The 18,115-nt window shown below is 43.8% G+C and overlaps 1 protein-coding gene across 1 annotated transcript; it reads right to left on the bottom strand.

Annotated features, from left to right (window-relative positions):
* Positions 1-34: 34 nt before the first annotated feature.
* On the bottom strand, positions 35-17,989 carry WDR82 (WD repeat domain 82). Its single transcript, XM_048316112.1, has 9 exons — positions 17,740-17,989; positions 12,727-12,824; positions 9,785-9,851; positions 9,494-9,593; positions 7,312-7,428; positions 5,783-5,938; positions 5,589-5,658; positions 3,667-3,809; positions 35-3,488 (listed from the first exon to the last, which is right to left on the bottom strand). The coding sequence occupies exons 1-9, from the start codon at positions 17,898-17,900 to the stop codon at positions 3,459-3,461; spliced, it is 942 nt and encodes a 313-aa protein (XP_048172069.1). The 5' UTR covers positions 17,901-17,989; the 3' UTR covers positions 35-3,458.
* Between the last annotated feature and the right edge of the window lie 126 nt (positions 17,990-18,115).

Below are 18,115 nucleotides of genomic sequence, written 5' to 3'. Positions count from 1 at the left end.
CCACTGGACAAATGTAGAAGTTACAGCACTCAAGTGGTATCTCTACAAAATATTTATTGGTCACAGCCACAACATCGAATTCTCCACATATGTAGTATTTTGTGACAAAGCATAATTTGACTTTATGTATTTACACTCACTGGCAGATACCACCGAGGAGTCCAACTCCCTAGAGCAGCTCACAACCACAGAGACCAGTTTCTGAAAGGCTCGCCAGGTTCCTGCCGCTGACCCAAAACCAAGGTGAAGTCTCTTAAAGTGCTAATACAGCCAAGAGGCACTGGAAAAGATACACTGCTGCTTCCAAATTTGTCACTCAATTGCTCCTGCACCCTCCAAAGCAGGGATTGGGGCATGAATCCAGGACCTGGGAGCTTCAAGAAAGTAATAAAAACCTTTCAAGACTGACTTGGAGAATTACACCCGAAATCTCCTACAGCCCAGGCAGACGTGCTCACCCACCACACTGCTTACTCAGAAGTGGGATCTCGAGTCTCACTTCCCCTTATTTTGAAAAAAGGTCTTTATTTCATCCCAAAGAATATGGGGTGGATTTAAATGTCAGATTTGGAGGGGGAATGCTGTTTCCAGCTTGGCCACTGTCAGACCTGGGAAGGCTGTTTTTCATCAGATCTGTTTCTCATTAGCTGGCGGCCCTAAAGAAGACAGGAATTGCAGCCCTGAGACTCCTAGAGAAGCATATAGAAGCTGAAAGCTACAAGTTTTATTCACCTTTCTTGTCCAACTGTCTGAAACACACAGTTCTCAAGTTCCCTGACAAAACTTGGCACATTCCCCTCTTTTAAATCCAGATAGAAAGCACTCCATGCTACACCAACAGAGATGTCTCTGCCTGTGTGGGTGGCAGTGGGCCCTGGGAAGGCACTCAGCTGCCATCCTGAACAGAGCACTAGGGCTCTTGTGCATGAGCCTGAACATTCCTCTTCACTCCAGAAAGCCACTGATGTGCTTGTGTGTCTACCCTCCTAAACCACTCCTCTGCTTCCCTTTTCCTTAAACATTCCATGCCACAACGTACCATGTTTTACATCACTGCAGGCAGAAGAGAGCCGAACAACGACCTCCAGACAAGCGCTCAAACCACATTAACAAAGAGCTTTTATAGAATAAAAAACTTCCAAATGCTTCCCTGTGAAAAGTAACAAGGAATATGGCCAGAGGCTATCTATTCACTTCCTCAGGCAAAAGACTTTAAAAACTTCAAAGATGATTTACTACTGGACGCTGTAGTTTGACTGTTAAAACACACTACAAACCCCAAAAATCTGTATTTTACAAACCACTGCCAACACCAACGAAGGTAAAATAGCACCAAGCAGCCTGAAATACAACACTGCTGAGTTAAAGTGACTGAGGCCCCAGAAAACCACCTCCCTTTGCACGGGGCAGTTTTATTTATAGGCGACGGTGGGACAGCACGGGAAGACGGGGGTGGCATGAACCTCTCATCTGTATCTCCAGAAGCAGGCCTGTGTGGCAGAGGGAAAGCATCTATCACTCTGCTGGAGGATGGCAAACTCCCATGTGGTTAGAAATGCCCCGTGTGGCAGCAGCAGCAGAGATGAGCCACAACCACAGCACAGATGGAGCACCACGGTGTGAGCCTGCCCTGTGTGGGCAGTTTTCCTGCACTGCCACAGGCAGGCGCTGCGACCTGAACAGAACCAGCAGCACAGAAATGCTCAGTGCCCATCCCCAGCTCTTAGCACAGCACCTTTCCATGGACGAGGACTGGGAGGGGATAAAAACAAAAGGCAACAAGGAGCAAAACAGAAACAGCTGTGCTACAAGGCATTTACTTTTCCAGGGAGCCATGATGTGAATTGTATACAGCTGAGATGAACTTTGCTCTAACACAGGAACATCAGGACAACTGACCTAAGGAAAACGCTCCAGCACAGTTTGCCAGTATGGAGTGGCACTAGAGAGCAGAGAGAACATGCCCATTTACTGTCTTGTCACCTTGCCAGCTTTTCGTATTTATGAGCAGGGAAGCACATGTGACTGGGCGAGGGAAAGAACAGACTTCCCAAGCTGTGGCCCAGCACAAACCCAAGTGTGTTTGGAAAGGCAAGAATAATGAACACCACATTTTCGCCAGGCCTGTCCCAGCTTGCTAGTGGATGCATTCCATTGAAGCAGCATTTCAGGGAAAAGAAACTGGAACTGGGCTTGAAGACCAGCCTGCCAGCTTTTCTGTGCTACAAGCTGCTGAGGCAGGAGAGCGTGTCCCTCCCCATCTCTTTGCAGGGGCATTCCTTGGAGAAGGGCCACAGCAAAGCAGTGTCAGCACAGTCATGCCTAAGATTTTTAGAATTCATTTCTGAAGACGCCATCTGAGAAAGGATGCTCTTTTGGAGCTATCACTGGAAACCTGCAGACCAGTAACAAACTGTGTGATGGACTATCCACGTGTCAGTTTTAACAACAGGGGATACAGGTCTAAGCCTGGTGTGGGACAAATTTCATGGAGCTTATTTACAGACCGGGGGGCGGAAAACTGCATCAGTGAAAGTAAACAGCCTAGACACCTCACAATACTGGCCCACATCATATTCTTTTATATCTAAAAGTAAAAAAATATGGCCCATTCCCACTGCCCACCCACCCCATGATATTTACAAGTAAGATCAGCCAAGATGGTACATAAGGAAGATACACAGGCAGACTGTGCTTTCAGTCTCAGTGTGGTTTCTCCGTCTTCCTGCTGACAGACTCCTTTATTGCTTAGGACACTGGCCGGACCTCAGCAGTGCTGTCTGCGCCTCCAGGATGTTGACACAGCAAACAGCAGGGAGGCTTTGGCAACCTCTTGACAGTGGATGAAACCTGTGCAGTTGCACACTAAATCGCCAAATAAAGGATGACAAGATGTATGAGGTACATTCACAGCTACCCACGTGCTTCTGGTGCATGTTCCACTGCAAGAGAATCCAGCATCTGCGCTGAAAACTGTCAGTGTTCACATTTGGCACAGAAGTATTTGCATCTGTGGACTGCAGTGAAACCAGAGATCCCAGACGTTAAAAACATGCACTTACGGAAAGGAACTGCACGTTCCACGTTGGAACATCAATAGCCTTGTGCACTTACAGCAGGAAAACACATAATTACAGCTTTAAAAAATGCCACGAACATTTTGTAGATAAAACAGACTTCACCGCTCTAAGAAATAATACTGTGTCAGTTCCATCTTGGGCTGAAGCCTGCCGGGCATGGACTGGAAGGTAAGAACTTGTAGCATGCTGCTTCTTGAGCGTGCCAGGAGGCCAAGAGGAGCAGTCCCCACAACGGAATGCTGTAGATAAAGGTAAGACATGGAAAATACGCAGGAACAGGAACACAGTCTAGATGTAGGCAATTCCAAAACTATGCTTGCAATGACGTGCTGCTGTTAGCAGTACAGGAGCCATCCAACAGCAGCCGCAGCGTAGGAATTAGTCGTCGATAGTTGGCAACCAGAAGGCCTACAGAGGAGAAAAGAACACATCTTTTCATAGCAGAACACAAATCTCTCCTACAGCACCCCATAGGAGCTGGCACCTTCTGTAAGCACACATGAGAGGCACTGAGACTTCTCAGATTCATCTCTGGAAGGGTCAGCACCTCATGGAGCTCAGAGGAACTTAAAGCCCATTTCCTTACCATATTGGAACATGCGCTAGCAAAAGTCATGAATTTTGGATTGAACTGCAGACAGGTTATAGGACCTGTGTGTTTTCCATCTAGGACAGCCACCTTCATCCCACTTTCCCCATTCCAAACGTGGATCTTCCCATCCTCCGAACCTGAAGGTAAGAGTGGAAAACAAGATATGCAAGATGCACTGGAGAGGTCAGCAGAGGAAATGAAGAGCATTTTTTTCTGTCAGAACTTTAGGAACAGGCAGGTCTCAACTTTGTAACACAACCTTTAGAGTTCTCCAAGTGTCACAAGGTCACGTACAAAACATCAGAGAGTTAACACACCTGTATCCAAACAGCAGGTTTGTACCTTTGCACTGCAGAGACTCAACTACACAACAGGGCAACACTGTTCAGGCAAAGATGTTAACTACTGTCACCCAGTAGAAAAGGAGAGCTGACACCTCCAGCAATGCAGGAGAGACCCTGGCCAACCTGCACCAATGTGCAGAGGCCAAGTGCTGGGGGAAGAGTCATTGTTCACATAAGTTCTCAGTTCAGACACAGGTAAATGTCTCACTCAGTGGGCACAGAATCAAACCAAAGCCTGTACCATGGAAGGTAACCAGATTTCAATGCACTAAGCCAAATACCAGAAGCTTCCCTGGAGATGTCAACTCTCCACATTACTATAATGGGATAAGTTTTTCACTTTAAAATTACGTTTTTCAAACTCTGAGGCTGAGAACTTTACATTTTTGTAATTCAGTTCGGCTTTAGACTCATTTTAAATAGGATTCCTAACAAACATGCAAAGCATTTTCTTCTGCTTCTGTATTTACGCCTGTAGCCTTTCAGGAAAAAAAAATTAAGAAGCACAAGTTGCAACTTAATTGTAGGGAAAAACTGAAGAGGAATAAGTGGTTTGGAACTTCTACTACTGTTTTAATTTGAAAGAGAACAACAGGAAGGTAAATATGTGCAATAAAGTGCTCTCCAGAGACAGACTAAACAAAAAACCCCACCCCTCTTCTCTGCAATCAGGAAGTTCTCAGCCAGAACAAAAGAAAAGAAATTTTGCCAAGATCATCAGTCATCCAGAAAAAACGAGGATCTGGATACCAAATTACCACAAAGTTAAACATATTTGATATATCAGCCACAGAAATAAGAACAAAATTAAAGTTCTAGGAAGGGGCAGCACCACACAGACTCATCTGACTCATGTCCACAGGTCCTGTTGGGCAGCAGGCGACTGAAGTGCTTATTTTGGGGTGCCCAAGGTGCAGCACCAGGCTGTACAAGAGTTTCAAACTGCTTTTTGCCACCTGCTTCCCTCAGGAGTCCATCTGCAGAGGGCCGGGGAATCATACACTGGGAGCCACCAGGGCGATGCCTACAGCTTCTATCAAGGGTTTAAGAAGTTGTTCCACAGACATGGGGGTTTACAAGAGCCACATGAACAAACTGCAGCTGCCCCAGCATGTCACCAGAGCAGGAACACCCCTGGGGGTGGTACAAATGCACCAAGCTACAAGACCAGTCACCCAAGCACAAACAGGTGCTTTGGTCATCAGGAAACGGGATGGCCACAACACAGCCACAAAATGCTTTGAGGAAGCACATGAGGGCATCCTAGCCACAGGGCGAGGACCACTGACAAATTATGTGACAGGTCTTCCCACATTACAACAGTTTCCTGGTTTCTTATCTATTTTGGAACAGCATTTATACATAAGTAAAAACGATAAGACTTATTGCAGGCTCTTTTACATTTCAGTCTAGAGAACACTGAGCAATCTAACAGAACACTGTCAGTGCAAAGAAAGCTTACAGCTGCACTGTATTATTTAAATACATTCTGCTTCCCAACAGACACAGCTTTAGCCCTACATAACACACCTAATTTCAGAGCACTGAAATTTTTGCCAAGAATTATCTTACCTATCATGATGAACTGAGAGTCTGGTGTGAATGATGCCTCCAGCGTGACAGCCTTACTATTGTTATAACCCTATGGCACAAAACAGGAGAATATGTAGTAGAGAGTGTGTCCACAGCAAGCTCACAGCCAAAGGGCACCTGCTCCCCAAACTAACACCAAGTTTTCCAGGAAGTACCACAGGCAGCAGGCTCACCCCAAACGTGTGCAGGACAGCTCCTTTGAAGGCATCAATCAGCCGAATGAAACCGCCGTTCGTCGAGATGAGGATGAGTTTCCCATCATTGCTGAACTTCAGGCCTGTCCACTCACATGTGCGGTCATATTGCATCTTAAATGTAGCAAATGGCCCCTGCAGAGAGAAAGTGGGAAATATAAAGAAGACTCTGCACTGCTGTTAACAAGAATCTGCTTTTAACCTTTAAAAGAAAATCCTTAGCCCTAAGATACCAAAAGACAGTGTCAAGGCAAACAAGTCTCTGCATGTGTAAGTTTCAACAGATGAATCCAGTTTCCAAAGCAAAAAAAGAGTGCAATAGGCTGTTTCAATCCAATAGTTTCACACTCTACCACAATCAACAGCAGAAATTAAATTAAGAAAGGAAGACGTTTTTGAACAAGGCTGCTAAATGAACTTAGAGAAAGAGTTTGAGCCAGTGTAATCATCATCTGAGTTTTGAAAACCACAGACCTAACTATGCTGAGTACTTATTCAGTTCAGCTGCTCATGTCAGTACAGTTTCCTTTGAAATTTTCATCCTTTCTGACACTCCTGGCTCAATCTCTGCCTGTGTTCTTCTGGAATAAGCCGCAAGGAAAGAAAGGCCAAAAACCACACAAAAAAGAGCCTATGTTGGAGTCACTGAGCCAACAGCTGAGCCAGCTGGTGGGCCAGAGAACCCTGAAATAGCAAATGCCTGATGGTGGAAAAACTCAGATATTGGCGACACCACTCTCACCTTTGTGTGAATAAAGGAAAGGCCTTTCCCACAATTTCTTCTGGATGAAATGTAACCTTACACACCCCCAGACCCTGGTTAAGAAAACTACCTCTCCCAGCAGCCTGTGCTGTTGCATATGCGACCTGATCCCCCAACTCTGCCCCTTCCCTCGCTCATTGGTTCCCTTCCCTGGTCCCGCCTTTGTACCGCCCCCATGCCCTCAGATCACTGTAACTCTACCTAAACCTGAGCACGAGCACGCTGGGCCCTCTCTCGCATTGGGTCCCCTCTGCGGAGGATGAAATAAACCTCGTCTGTGGAACGTGCCATGCGGAGAGCGCTCCTTGGCTCCTTATCTCTGGTAATATTGAGCTATCTGGCTTAAGTGTGTGTGTGTGTGTCTCCTCAGCGCTAAACATCTGCGGGGCTGAAAGGAGAAGCTTGCTAGTGGCTATACTGCTGCACCTGAGCGTTTTTGTGCCCAAGACAGTTTTGGGGAACACAGCAGCGATCTCCCTATTGCCCTAACACCACGCACTTCTATATAAGCCTAAACTGGAGTTTGGAGCAGGTTCAAGAGTTAGCACTTTAACACTGGTTAAGAGTGTACCTCAGGATTTGTATCCCTTTCTGTCCATGAGATGTGTGCTTACTGAGAACTCTGTAGATGCCAAGGAGGCACCCCAGACAGTAAGCTCGAGTACACAAATCCAGCCTCTGAGCACTGAGTTTAGATTATTTCTTGCAAGATAAAAGTGTAAGAAGGGAAGTTAGGGTACCTCACCTTGTCGAAAGAGCGGAGATCATAAAGCTTCACCATTTCAGAATTGACTCCAGCAGCAAAAATCAACCCTTCTGGGTCAAAAGAACACACAGGCTTCCCTTGGAGATGCATTAAACCCTAGAAAGAGAAACAGCCAGAATTAACTTGCAAGACTGATGCTCACATTTCTACCACCATCCTTTGAGCCCACTGTGAGCAGGACAGCAGATTAGGGGTGGAACAAATTAATTTCAGTTGTAAATACTGAGGTTTTACAAAGGTTCAGAACTCAGCTTTCTCAACTTCAGGTCACCATACAGAACTTCCAGTTTGCTTCAGTGACAAAGTTTACACCAAAACAAATCAAAACCTCATTCAAGGTGTCATGCACTCCAAAAGTCCCCAGAGAAGGGAGGCTCATATGGCTGTCTTAACAACCATACCAGGGAGCACCACAAAACACTGCTGCTGGGATCAACAGCAATGCTCTACGATTTACGGCTGCACAAGAGAGGAAAAAAAATACTTAGAAAGCAAGGGAATATCGCTGCTGAGCTTTACATGCCTGTTTAATGAAAACTCATACCTGCTGGAAGCCAACAGACCTTACATATTAAAATTGACAGGTTGCTACCAGTGCTTATTTTTAATGTTACCTTTTCCTTAAGTCACATAGTAGAAAACAGTTGACAAAATTTGGTAAAAGCCCACAAAATATTTTAATTTTAATTGTAATTTTCTGTATCCTGACTAGCAGTCTGTGCATGTTAGTCAAGCATTTTTATGAACATACTGTATGCACCTAAACAAGAACACACCTTTGAGTAAATATATGTAATACATTGAACAAGTTTCTGCATTTTTCTTTCTTTCTGCATTCTTCTCTACATAAAGTCTAGAGACTTTACTACTTCTCTTCTTTCCCACGTAGGTCAGTTTTCCCTGTGCTCTCTGTCGATGAGGCAGTGAGCTTAGCCAATGCTAAGGGGCTCTGGTGAGTGGGTCAGCTCTGGTTTCCCGGGAATGGGAATATTTCCAGGTAGTATGGCTGCCATCTCACGGACCAACTGAAAACTACAAGTAACACTTCCTCAACCTGTTTCCCAAACTTGGCTGGATGCAGCTTCCAGTAACAAGTCCTTGTTTTATCATTCTTACACGTTCAGGCATTAGCATAAATCACAGAATTGTTACTGCACTTACAACCCTACCTCATCTGCAGCAACTTGGAGATGAAGATACATCCCAAGGGAAACCTACACACTGGAGTTAAAGGCATACTCCCCCAAAAATAGCAGAATTAAGATCTGCCAGAAAAGGCTTGAAGAAAGATTTCGTAATTTACAAAATGTAAAACATTTTGTAAGAAATTTAACTTTTTTCTTTCTCTTTCATTTACAGTTCCATCATCTGGAATAAGCAAACAGCCCTCTCTTGTTAGCAAAATGGTACCGGGGAGATGGGGAAATAACAGAACACAACACTACGTATCCAGATACCAGGAGAAAACAACTGAGCACCACTAAAGGTGGAGATTCTACTTCCAATCTTTTATTCCTGCCACTGCTGCCAGTTCTGGTATTTTTCTCAGCCCGTACAAGCCTGCTTCCACTAAAACAAGTAAAGTATTCCAGCAAAATAAGTAAACAAAACCAAACAGTGTTCCGTCTTGCTAGCAAGTCAAATCTGCTCATAAACAGTTCTGATGAACAACAGCAGTGATGCAAGGAAGTGCCAGACCATATGGCTGCTGTGTTACTTTAGCTCACCAGTTTCTTAATCAAATTTAATTGCATCAAGGCACCAATTTTAGACACACACTACAAACACTCAGATAAGATGAATTCACAACACAGGAGGGATGCCTGCTCTGAGAGAACACCCTCTGCATAAGGTAGCAGCCTGATGAACAAGCTGATGACACCCAGCCCTTCTCTTGTTTCATCAGCTGCGAGTGTTATTTCTTGCTCTCCCCAGTGCCTCTCCAGCAGAGACACAGGTGAGAGCAAGTGGTGTTACACAATGTGACACACCACACACACTGCACAGAGATTCCTGATCCAGGCTTCTTTGGGAAGGTGTCAACACTGAATCAGCAGCACACACTTCTAGCAGTCTTTTTAGTTTGTTACAAACACACATCCATTTTTTATTCTTCCAACTGAAAATTCAATGCATTGTGCACACGAATTTTATAACCTACCTGGCAATTTGGAGAGCGGAGATCCCAAAGTCGAATAGTTTTATCCAGGGATCCAGAAATAAAAGTATCATCTACTGGAGACATTGAAAGAGCAACCACTCTGCAATACAGAATCCCACATGCATCAGAGACAAACCAAAGACGTGAATGGAGCAACACCCACCCCAACAGCTGTGTACAAACCCATAACTGAACAAAGCAGTAAGTAGCATGAACCAAGTGTAATGGAACTCGAGCTCATTACCATTCTTATTTCAATTTCTCTTGTCCTGTCCCCAAGCCACATCTCACCTTTTTGTGTGCCCCGGGAAATACCGAATGTATTTGTTGTCATGCAGGGAGAGGTATCGGATAGTGTCTGAAACATAAACAAACCATAAGCTTTATTATTCCATGAGCCCAAGGTCATCTGAAAGTGATCACATACTAACTTGCTCCCCAGAGCAACAGTAATCTCATCACAGTGATTAAGTCTGGTCATTTGATTTTAAGTCAGACTTCAGAAGAGAATCAAGTTAGAAACAGACAAAAACCAACTCTGTTCTTAAGCAGAACTGAAAATTAGCCAACAGGAAAAGATACTTCCCACGTTTGGAAGTCATGTTACATTTTAAAAACAACTGTCATGTGATCTAGGCAAGGTAATTTCAAAGGTGCTAAAATTTAAGTAGCAGCAGGTTTTAGTCCATCACTCTCACAAAATGGAGAGTATCAAATTTACAGAGTTTACTCTGCAAATTTACTTTGTATTGCTTTGCAGCATGAATACTGCTCTTTCCTACATACACATTCAGCAAACAAATTTCCAACTAAGCAGTACACACAGGAAATGTACAAATTCTGCACTCAGCTAAAGATAAAAGATAAAACCATAACTTCAAAGCCAGGACAAGACCATTAAAAACTAGCAAATCTCTCTTCTTTTTGTTTAATCTGACAATCAACAGCTTCACACCTTCTCTGCACTTAGAGCAGCTAAGCTCTAAGAAGAGGACAGAGGAGTAATCTAAAGCTTAGTGTACTTCAAGCAACCTTAAACATAAATTGAATAGATGAGAGCAGCAGCACAACATTTCTCAAGTGCCAATTTTATCCTGAGTATAGGTGAACATACCAAGAGTAGCCCACGATTCTGAAGATGCTGTTGAGACTTTCTCCCAAAATTAAAATAAATCCTTCTAAGAGGAAACAATTATTAAACAACCGAAGCCACTTTTCAATCTTTATGTGCAGACGCTGTACTGCTGGAACAAGTCCTGCTGAAGGTCAAGGATACTTTTACTTTTGACTAAGAAGAACATGTGCCAAGAGGATGCAACATGTACTGGGTGTATTGACAGTCAGAGGAGTTACTGTGTTCAGAATGTTTTGAAAGGCTCATTCAGCAAAATTTTCTATCTGTGAAAAAATTATCAAGCTCCCATTTTTGCCTGAGGTTGCTCATCAAGCTGAGGTCAGAGGCCTAAACCACCCTCCAGTATCTGACAAGCAAACTGAAGCTGATGGAACAAGCTGGAAATGTGGTACTGGTGACACACAGTTCTGAAAGGCTCTAAGTGACCTGAGGTGATTATCCAAAATACAAATCCCTAACACCAGTGTCACATCCCACACTGGATAGAACCAACATGCTTCAAACTTCCTGTTAAGACACATCTCTATTTTTTTCCTGCAAGAACTGTCATTACCTGATCTCCGAAGTATCCATGAAGAATTCCATCTTCCTTTGCTAAAGAGGAAGCACTGGGGAATTGTGCTCCTTTGGGATCCTCACTGCTGGCAGTGCTCTGTCCCAGGCAAGGCAGTGGCCTGTACAGTTATCTCCTGTACCGGGTGGTATCATAGACCCTCAAACTGTACAAACTACTACCTCAGCCTGGAATCAGGCAACAGGAACTAAGTCCAGAGGTCTTGAGGAAATCTTCACAACTAGATTGGTAGCAATTCAACACAAAAAATGCTTGGAAACAAGCACCAGCATTCCTATAGCATGTTCCTGAGGTAATTTTCCTTCCCAGTACCTGCAAAACAGGTTAATACAATGCACCTTGCCCATGACCACATGCATTAGGGACTAAACAGTATCTGGAATCCTACAGAACACCCTGTCGGGTTTATTAATCTTACAATTTGTAACAGCAACAAACATTCTCACATTGTATCTTTTTCTTTTCTTCTGATTAAGTGTTTAGCATAATGCTACCCTGCAGCACAAAGACTTAAGTCTTAAGGCTTACCAGTACTTATAAACAAAAACTCAGTACTCAAAATGGCATTAAAAATGCTTCATTAAATTGTTAATTATTAGTTATTGTAAATTAAATAACAGCCAAATAAAAAATGTGACACAAAGTAATTACATAATTAAAAAAATAAGTAGGTTCTGAAACACACTCAAAAGGCATGTGCTTCCTGTGACACTTTTAATCCTTTTACATCATTAAATCCAATTCTGGTGGAGACTTCCCTGTTCCTCTAGTTTCAGGCCCAGCTCGTTCTACTTTAACCTGACTTCCTAACTCTTAACTTCCATCTTCTCTAAATTCACAGTCTTTGAAATTACTTTAGTAGCCCAGCATACATCACAAGGCACCAGCATCTCTACTGTTAAGCTTCATCTCCGCAAAGGAAAAACCAAACCAAGACCTCTATTCCAGAAATTATGAATCTACAGGTACAACGTTAAAAGCTATTTGTAAAGTGCTGCGCTGAGAGACTTGGTCACTGCAGAATTCTCAGACGTTGACTACAACAAACAAAACCAAAATTGAGCTCTGTGACCTCCTCCAGGCTTGGCTGGTGATCTGTTGAGTTACCTGAACCTCCTGCCCTCCCTTCCTCTGCAGCTAAGTTGTGTGTACCAGATAGAGCTGTGGCATTCAGCCCAGATGCTCCTTCCACCTCACTCACACGAAAGAAGTGAAGGTGCAGAGGCTGCCTGACAGCACTGACCCAACACCAACTGAACAGCGCAATGAGGAACCGAGTTTTATCTCCATAACAATGTTTAACCCTCCAGTTATTGCAGCAGCGAACAAACACACGTAAGGATGCTCAAAGGACTAGCACCAAGCTGTGCATCAGTGTTGGACATTAATTTCTTCCTCTGCCTCTGTCTGACAGAGTTCTTACCACTGAAGAGCTGTTATAACTTTTTCCCCAATCTTTAGAGCTAATTATCCAGACATGTAGTGTAAGGAGATTAATATGCTCCACTCCAGTGGATCACTCACCATCTATTTTGTTGGAGCTGTACACGACAGTGTTGGCAGCATGTGTATATCTGATGAGATCCACTCCATACTTCTTACTGTACAGGGTCCTCTTCGGTCTGTCAGGAGGAAGCAGAAATAATTGCACTCTCTGCAACAAAAACCTCGAAACAAAACTCACATCAACAAGGCCTATTCCCATTAAGGCATTACACGGTTGTTTCAAGTAGTCAGATGTTTTTATACAAAAAACCATCTCATACATATACAAAAAAAACATTTTATACAAAAAAAATTTTATTTGATTTTCAAACACGGATATTGGTATTTCTCCAAGACTATCCTTAGGCTTGAAGAATTCCCTGTAGCACCTGCAAAATGCACTTGTCTCCTCCAAAAATTCCTTTTCCTATGATGTCTACTGCAAAAAGAAAAGGAGGAGCTAACATAATGAGCACAGCAAGCAGCACTGCCTCACTGTGCCCTTGCCGATTCAAATCTCCCATTCATCTGCTGCTCATTTTTGATTGAGTATAATTTGTCTTTGTTCTCTGTTACTTCAAAACCTAGAACAGGGTGTCTCATTCACGGGATATTAACCCAACACATCTATATACCAGTCATCTATAAAAGACATAGTAACACAGGGACTTTTCCAAACCACTGCAGAATTCTACTTGTATCCAACCTTAAGGCAAGAAATGCAAATTTAACATTTTGCAACACAATGAAAGACACTCTAGTGAGAGTGAACACAATCTACAGAACTGTGTTTCTGGGGGTCTGGGACGCAGGTGATACACTGCAGTGCTAGAATTTTAAACTGCAGATTAAGTTTAGAAGCAGCTGGCTAATAATGTTGTGAGGGTATCTCACAACAGTGGTACCTGTTTGAGCAGTGCAAGGTCTCCACCACCCTCCTTACCCTTTCATCCCCAACTGAGGGAGCACAAAGGTTTCAGAGCTGGGCAGTCAACCAGCGAGGGTATTGATCAACACCAGAAATACCATCTCTTCCAGGAGCTATTTTTAATCCAGAAATTCGTAACTCTGGTTATTATAGGGGCCCATGAAATATTTTACCCACACGACCAAAGAGGACAGCATGGGAATGGAAACAAACAGCAGGAGCAGTCGAAACCAAGAGAAAAGTTTGTCAGACTACACCCTTAGACGAGCTATTTCTAACATGCTGAACTTTTTCCTTTTTTCACTAGCCTCAACCTGACACACCCAACAAGAGCACAAGTCGTAGACTTTTCATAACATAACAAAAACAGACACTCATTCTTAAAGATTAGTTCTCAAGCAGCAGAAGCCATAGGGCTCTGACTTCAAACAAACTTGCTGGGGACAAGTTCCCACGAAGTGAAAGCCAACACAGCAAGTGCAGTGAAAACCCACACACCACCTGTACCACAGACCAAATCTCAACTGGTTCTTCCCCTGTTCCTCCAGCAGTTCTTTAAATCGTTCTTCAGATGCAAACATGCCACACACTTAAAAAAACACACCTAATTTAAAGTTTGACACACTCTAACATTATGTCTGATACGCTTCCCCACACTGCTTTCTGAAGTTACCTCAGCTATGCTGTTGACCAATCTAGTGGGGATAATACCCAACAACAAACCAAGAAAAAACCCCAATCTCAAAACATACTATATTAGACACTCTCATGCCTAGTTTGGCTTTCCTTTTCTATTACAAGTATAAAACTTAGAAGATCTATTTAGAATAAATTAATATAGACAGAGACAATATCAACACACAGACAAAAGCACATTTACCAAAAAGAAAGAGAGTTCTGTGTTTTAGGAAAGGTGAAGTTTTCATGTAAACTGACACAAACAGAAGTGTGTCACTGCACACAAGACCTGTTGCCAATCAACTACTTCAAACACAAACGAGAAAATTAAGTACTTTTAAACAACAAATCACAATCACTAAACATAATTCCAAGGTCAAGGTTAATCTATCCATCCCACCTACAAACCAAGCAATATCGACAAAGAAAAATACAAGAGCTCAGTCAAATCTGCTACAAAGATGAAACAAAACAGAGGCAAGGTTTGTAATATCATCCATGCCTTGGTTTGAATCAGTGCTGCTATGGGTAAACATCACCCACAACCAGGAATGTGGATGTGCCCAGCAAACACCACAGCTAAGCAGGAGTCCAGATCCATCACTTTATTTATATCAATAATACACAATTGATATGCACTAAAATACAAGCTAAACCTTTGCTAGAGCACCATTCTATCACAGCAGGGTTACCAATGTGCAGCCAGGCTGCTCCCAGCCTCAGGGATTGCTGTACATCCCAACATACAACTGTCCTACAAGTTTTCAGAATCCCTCCTTAAGTCCCAACAGACTCCAGTGAGCCTCTTAGTTATGCTTCCAAGCCAGCCTACTGTGGAGGGATTTGGCGATGTAGGATGGGCTAACAATTTAATAACCATTTATTAATTTTAAATCAATAAATTGTTATAAATACATTTATAACAATTATTTCTTTGAAATAGAAGTGGAATCTTGGGACCAAAATTATTGGATGCTTATGAATAAGCAGTTGCCTAAGCCCAGAACACACATGATAAGGACATAATCTTGTCCTGTCAGTCCTTGGCTGCACAGCACTGTTTCAACTGTCCTGACACTGTTAGAAGCTGAAGCTCACCGAGGTGGGGTTGGCCATACTCTCACAGAGCTGTACAACTCATTCTGGTGCGGCAACACAGCCAACTAGGTGAGGATTCACCTAAAGTACAACCGAACAGCTGCATTTTAATTCTGCCAGCAGAACTGCTCATTAACAGAGGACACACACCAAATTTTCCTTCTTTTAGACAGGGAAAGGCATTAATTTTCTGGCCATTTGATGAAGTAGAGTATCCTACACTGATTCCCAGCAAGCAGGACATTTAACTTCTTCCTGGCCATTATATCCAAGCAGGTGAGAGTTCTAGGCTCTCGCAGCTGTGACTTATAAGGAAAAATAAACCAACTACAAGCCTGAAGCTGCCACAACAATGATCATTCAGACACCTGAGGTTTCATCTTCACACGAATTTCTAGTGACAACGTAATTCAAAGCAAAACTTTCCAGGTTAGAGAACAAGCGTGTCCTGCATCCCCAGTTACCTCTAAAAATCACAGCTACACTTCTAAGCCAGCTGATAGTGCATGAGCAGCTTTCAAATAATTTTAAAATTTTATAACCATCAGAGAACACAGCAGTTACCTTGAAACTACTCTCATTGCCCTGCAGCTCCGCAGTAAAGGACCACTGATCTACATTTAACTTAATTAAAGCAAACCCTCTGACTATAAAGCACATCAGGATTAGATGGAGATTGGAGTGAAAGGGCCAAATGCCTCCCAACCCATCAAACCATTCTTTACAAGTTTAAAGGGGAAGAGCAATCAATACCATCTGCATTAACATCACTCAGCCCTGCTACTACTGTATATAATTAGGATCTGGGATACGATCCACGGCACACTCCATACATACAGAGTTACCTGTTGTTACATAAATAAAAATTAAATATTTTCACGTCACAGTTCATTCTAGCAGGTGGGGAACACCAACAACTTTAATGTGTAAAGCAAGCAAACTAACTAGAAGCTGAAAATAATGTATAAATAGGTGTCCCAGAAAATTAAGAGAATATGCAGGAAGCAATCTTTCCTCCCAGCAAGTACGATGTCTTGGCCTGCTTGGAAAAGCAGGAGGGTTAGGAATACCTGGTTTACTAGAAAATATATACAACACTGACATATCTCTGCCTTGATACTCCCAAGCCATTTCTTTTTCATTCCTGCATTACCTTGTCCTTTTTATTCCCTCTCCCATAATACACATAACTTGCTATCCGTTCACTTTCTGTGTGGCTGTGATGCTTCCCAGTCCTGACTTTACAAAAAAACCCACGGAACACCTCAGAACTACATCTCTACGCCAATAAGCACATGTAAAACTTAAAGTCTGAAGGAATTTAAAGCAGACAAACACACACTTGTACCAACTGAGAAAGATTTTAATGGCATAATGACACCATTTGGCTCAAATTGTTCCAGCTGTCATAGACTTCAAACACCCTTGGCGTAGGTTTCCATCCTCTGAACAGATCTCAAGTGCTCTGCAAATTTCTGGGGATTTATCCGAAAAACAAGACAAGCACCACGTGATCAATAGCAGAAGAAGGATAAAACCAGACAGTTAAATGAGAAACAGAAACACACTCTTAACTCATTACCCTTACATAACAGAAATCAATAAACACCTCGATTGATTACATCTAAACTAAGACAATGTTTGGAGACACACACAAATCACACGTATTTTAACTGTGCTTTAGAGATAAGGACAAAACTCGAGAAAATTATCTAAAACACAGAGGACCACGTTTGCCTGCAGCGATCCAAGACACCACTTAGGAACTGGGTTTTATAGAAAACACCATCAGGTTTTGAGAAGTTATAGTAATATACACCACACCACCTGCACCTTTTGGCTTAAAGCATTTAGCCAAGAAGTTACACTCAAATGAGGCGTTTAAAAGGGCACATCTGCACATTGCTCACAACAATCGCTTCTCTATTAATTAGCGAGACTTAAGCCCAGAGAAGTCAGTTCCACACCTGCAGCAATCCCAAGACCTGGAGATGTGACCAGACCTGAATCCTTTAGGCTTTGCAACTGTTTAGCTCTCACAGAAGTGAACTTTCGCTTACACATAGGAAATTATCACCACTGTCTCCAGCCTACCAAGATAACGAGTACACTCGCAGAGCAGACAAACCCACGCTGCTGCTATCCCTGCCGCTGGGATTCTATTCACAAGCCTACACTAAAAAACAACAGGAGAGAAGCTCAAGCTAAAGCTCACCGGCCAGACCTGCGGGGCCAGGCAGAGCTTGTCCCCAAAGGCCACCGTGGGCAGCCCCCACGGCCCCTCATCCCCCCGTGCCCCAGGCACTGCCCCAGACCCCGAGGGCTGCACCCCCGGCCCCGCCACTCACTTGCCCTCCTGGCAGTCGTAGAGAACGATGGAGTCATCGTCGCTGCTGGAAATGACGGTCTCGCCGTTGGGGCTGAAGTCGAAGCAGTTGATCTTGTCCGAGTTCTCGCGGAAGACCTTGGCCACGCGGAAGCTCCGCAGCACGTTGTCCGTCAGCTTCATCCCGCCCGCCGGGCCGCGCCGAACGAGGGCGGCGGCGGCGCTGAGGGCAGCCGGGCGGGGCTCCGGGCGGTGGCGGGAACGGCCGAGCTAGGCGAGGCGGGGCGGGGCGGGGCGGTGAGAGGCCGCGAGGGGCCGTGGGGGGTGGCGGAGGGCGGCGGGCGCGGCGGGCTCGGCGCGGTCAGGCCGCGGAGAGGCGGCTCCCCCTCATTGTGCCC

This window comes from Corvus hawaiiensis, chromosome 11 (assembly GCF_020740725.1).
Source record: "Corvus hawaiiensis isolate bCorHaw1 chromosome 11, bCorHaw1.pri.cur, whole genome shotgun sequence".
Taxonomy (NCBI): Eukaryota; Metazoa; Chordata; class Aves; order Passeriformes; family Corvidae; genus Corvus; species Corvus hawaiiensis.
This window is presented reverse-complemented; position numbering and strand designations above follow the sequence as displayed.

Coding starts and splice junctions, on each gene's coding strand:
- WDR82 (XM_048316112.1), bottom strand. CDS start 17,900: ATGAAGCTGACGGACAACGTGCTGCGGAGCTTCCGCGTGGCCAAGGTC. Junction 9,852..12,726: donor CAGCTCCAACAAAATAGATG/GTGAGTGATCCA, acceptor TTTATGTTTCAG/ACACTATCCGATACCTCTCC. Junction 5,659..5,782: donor CTGTCCTGCACACGTTTGGG/GTGAGCCTGCTG, acceptor TTTGTGCCATAG/GGTTATAACAATAGTAAGGC.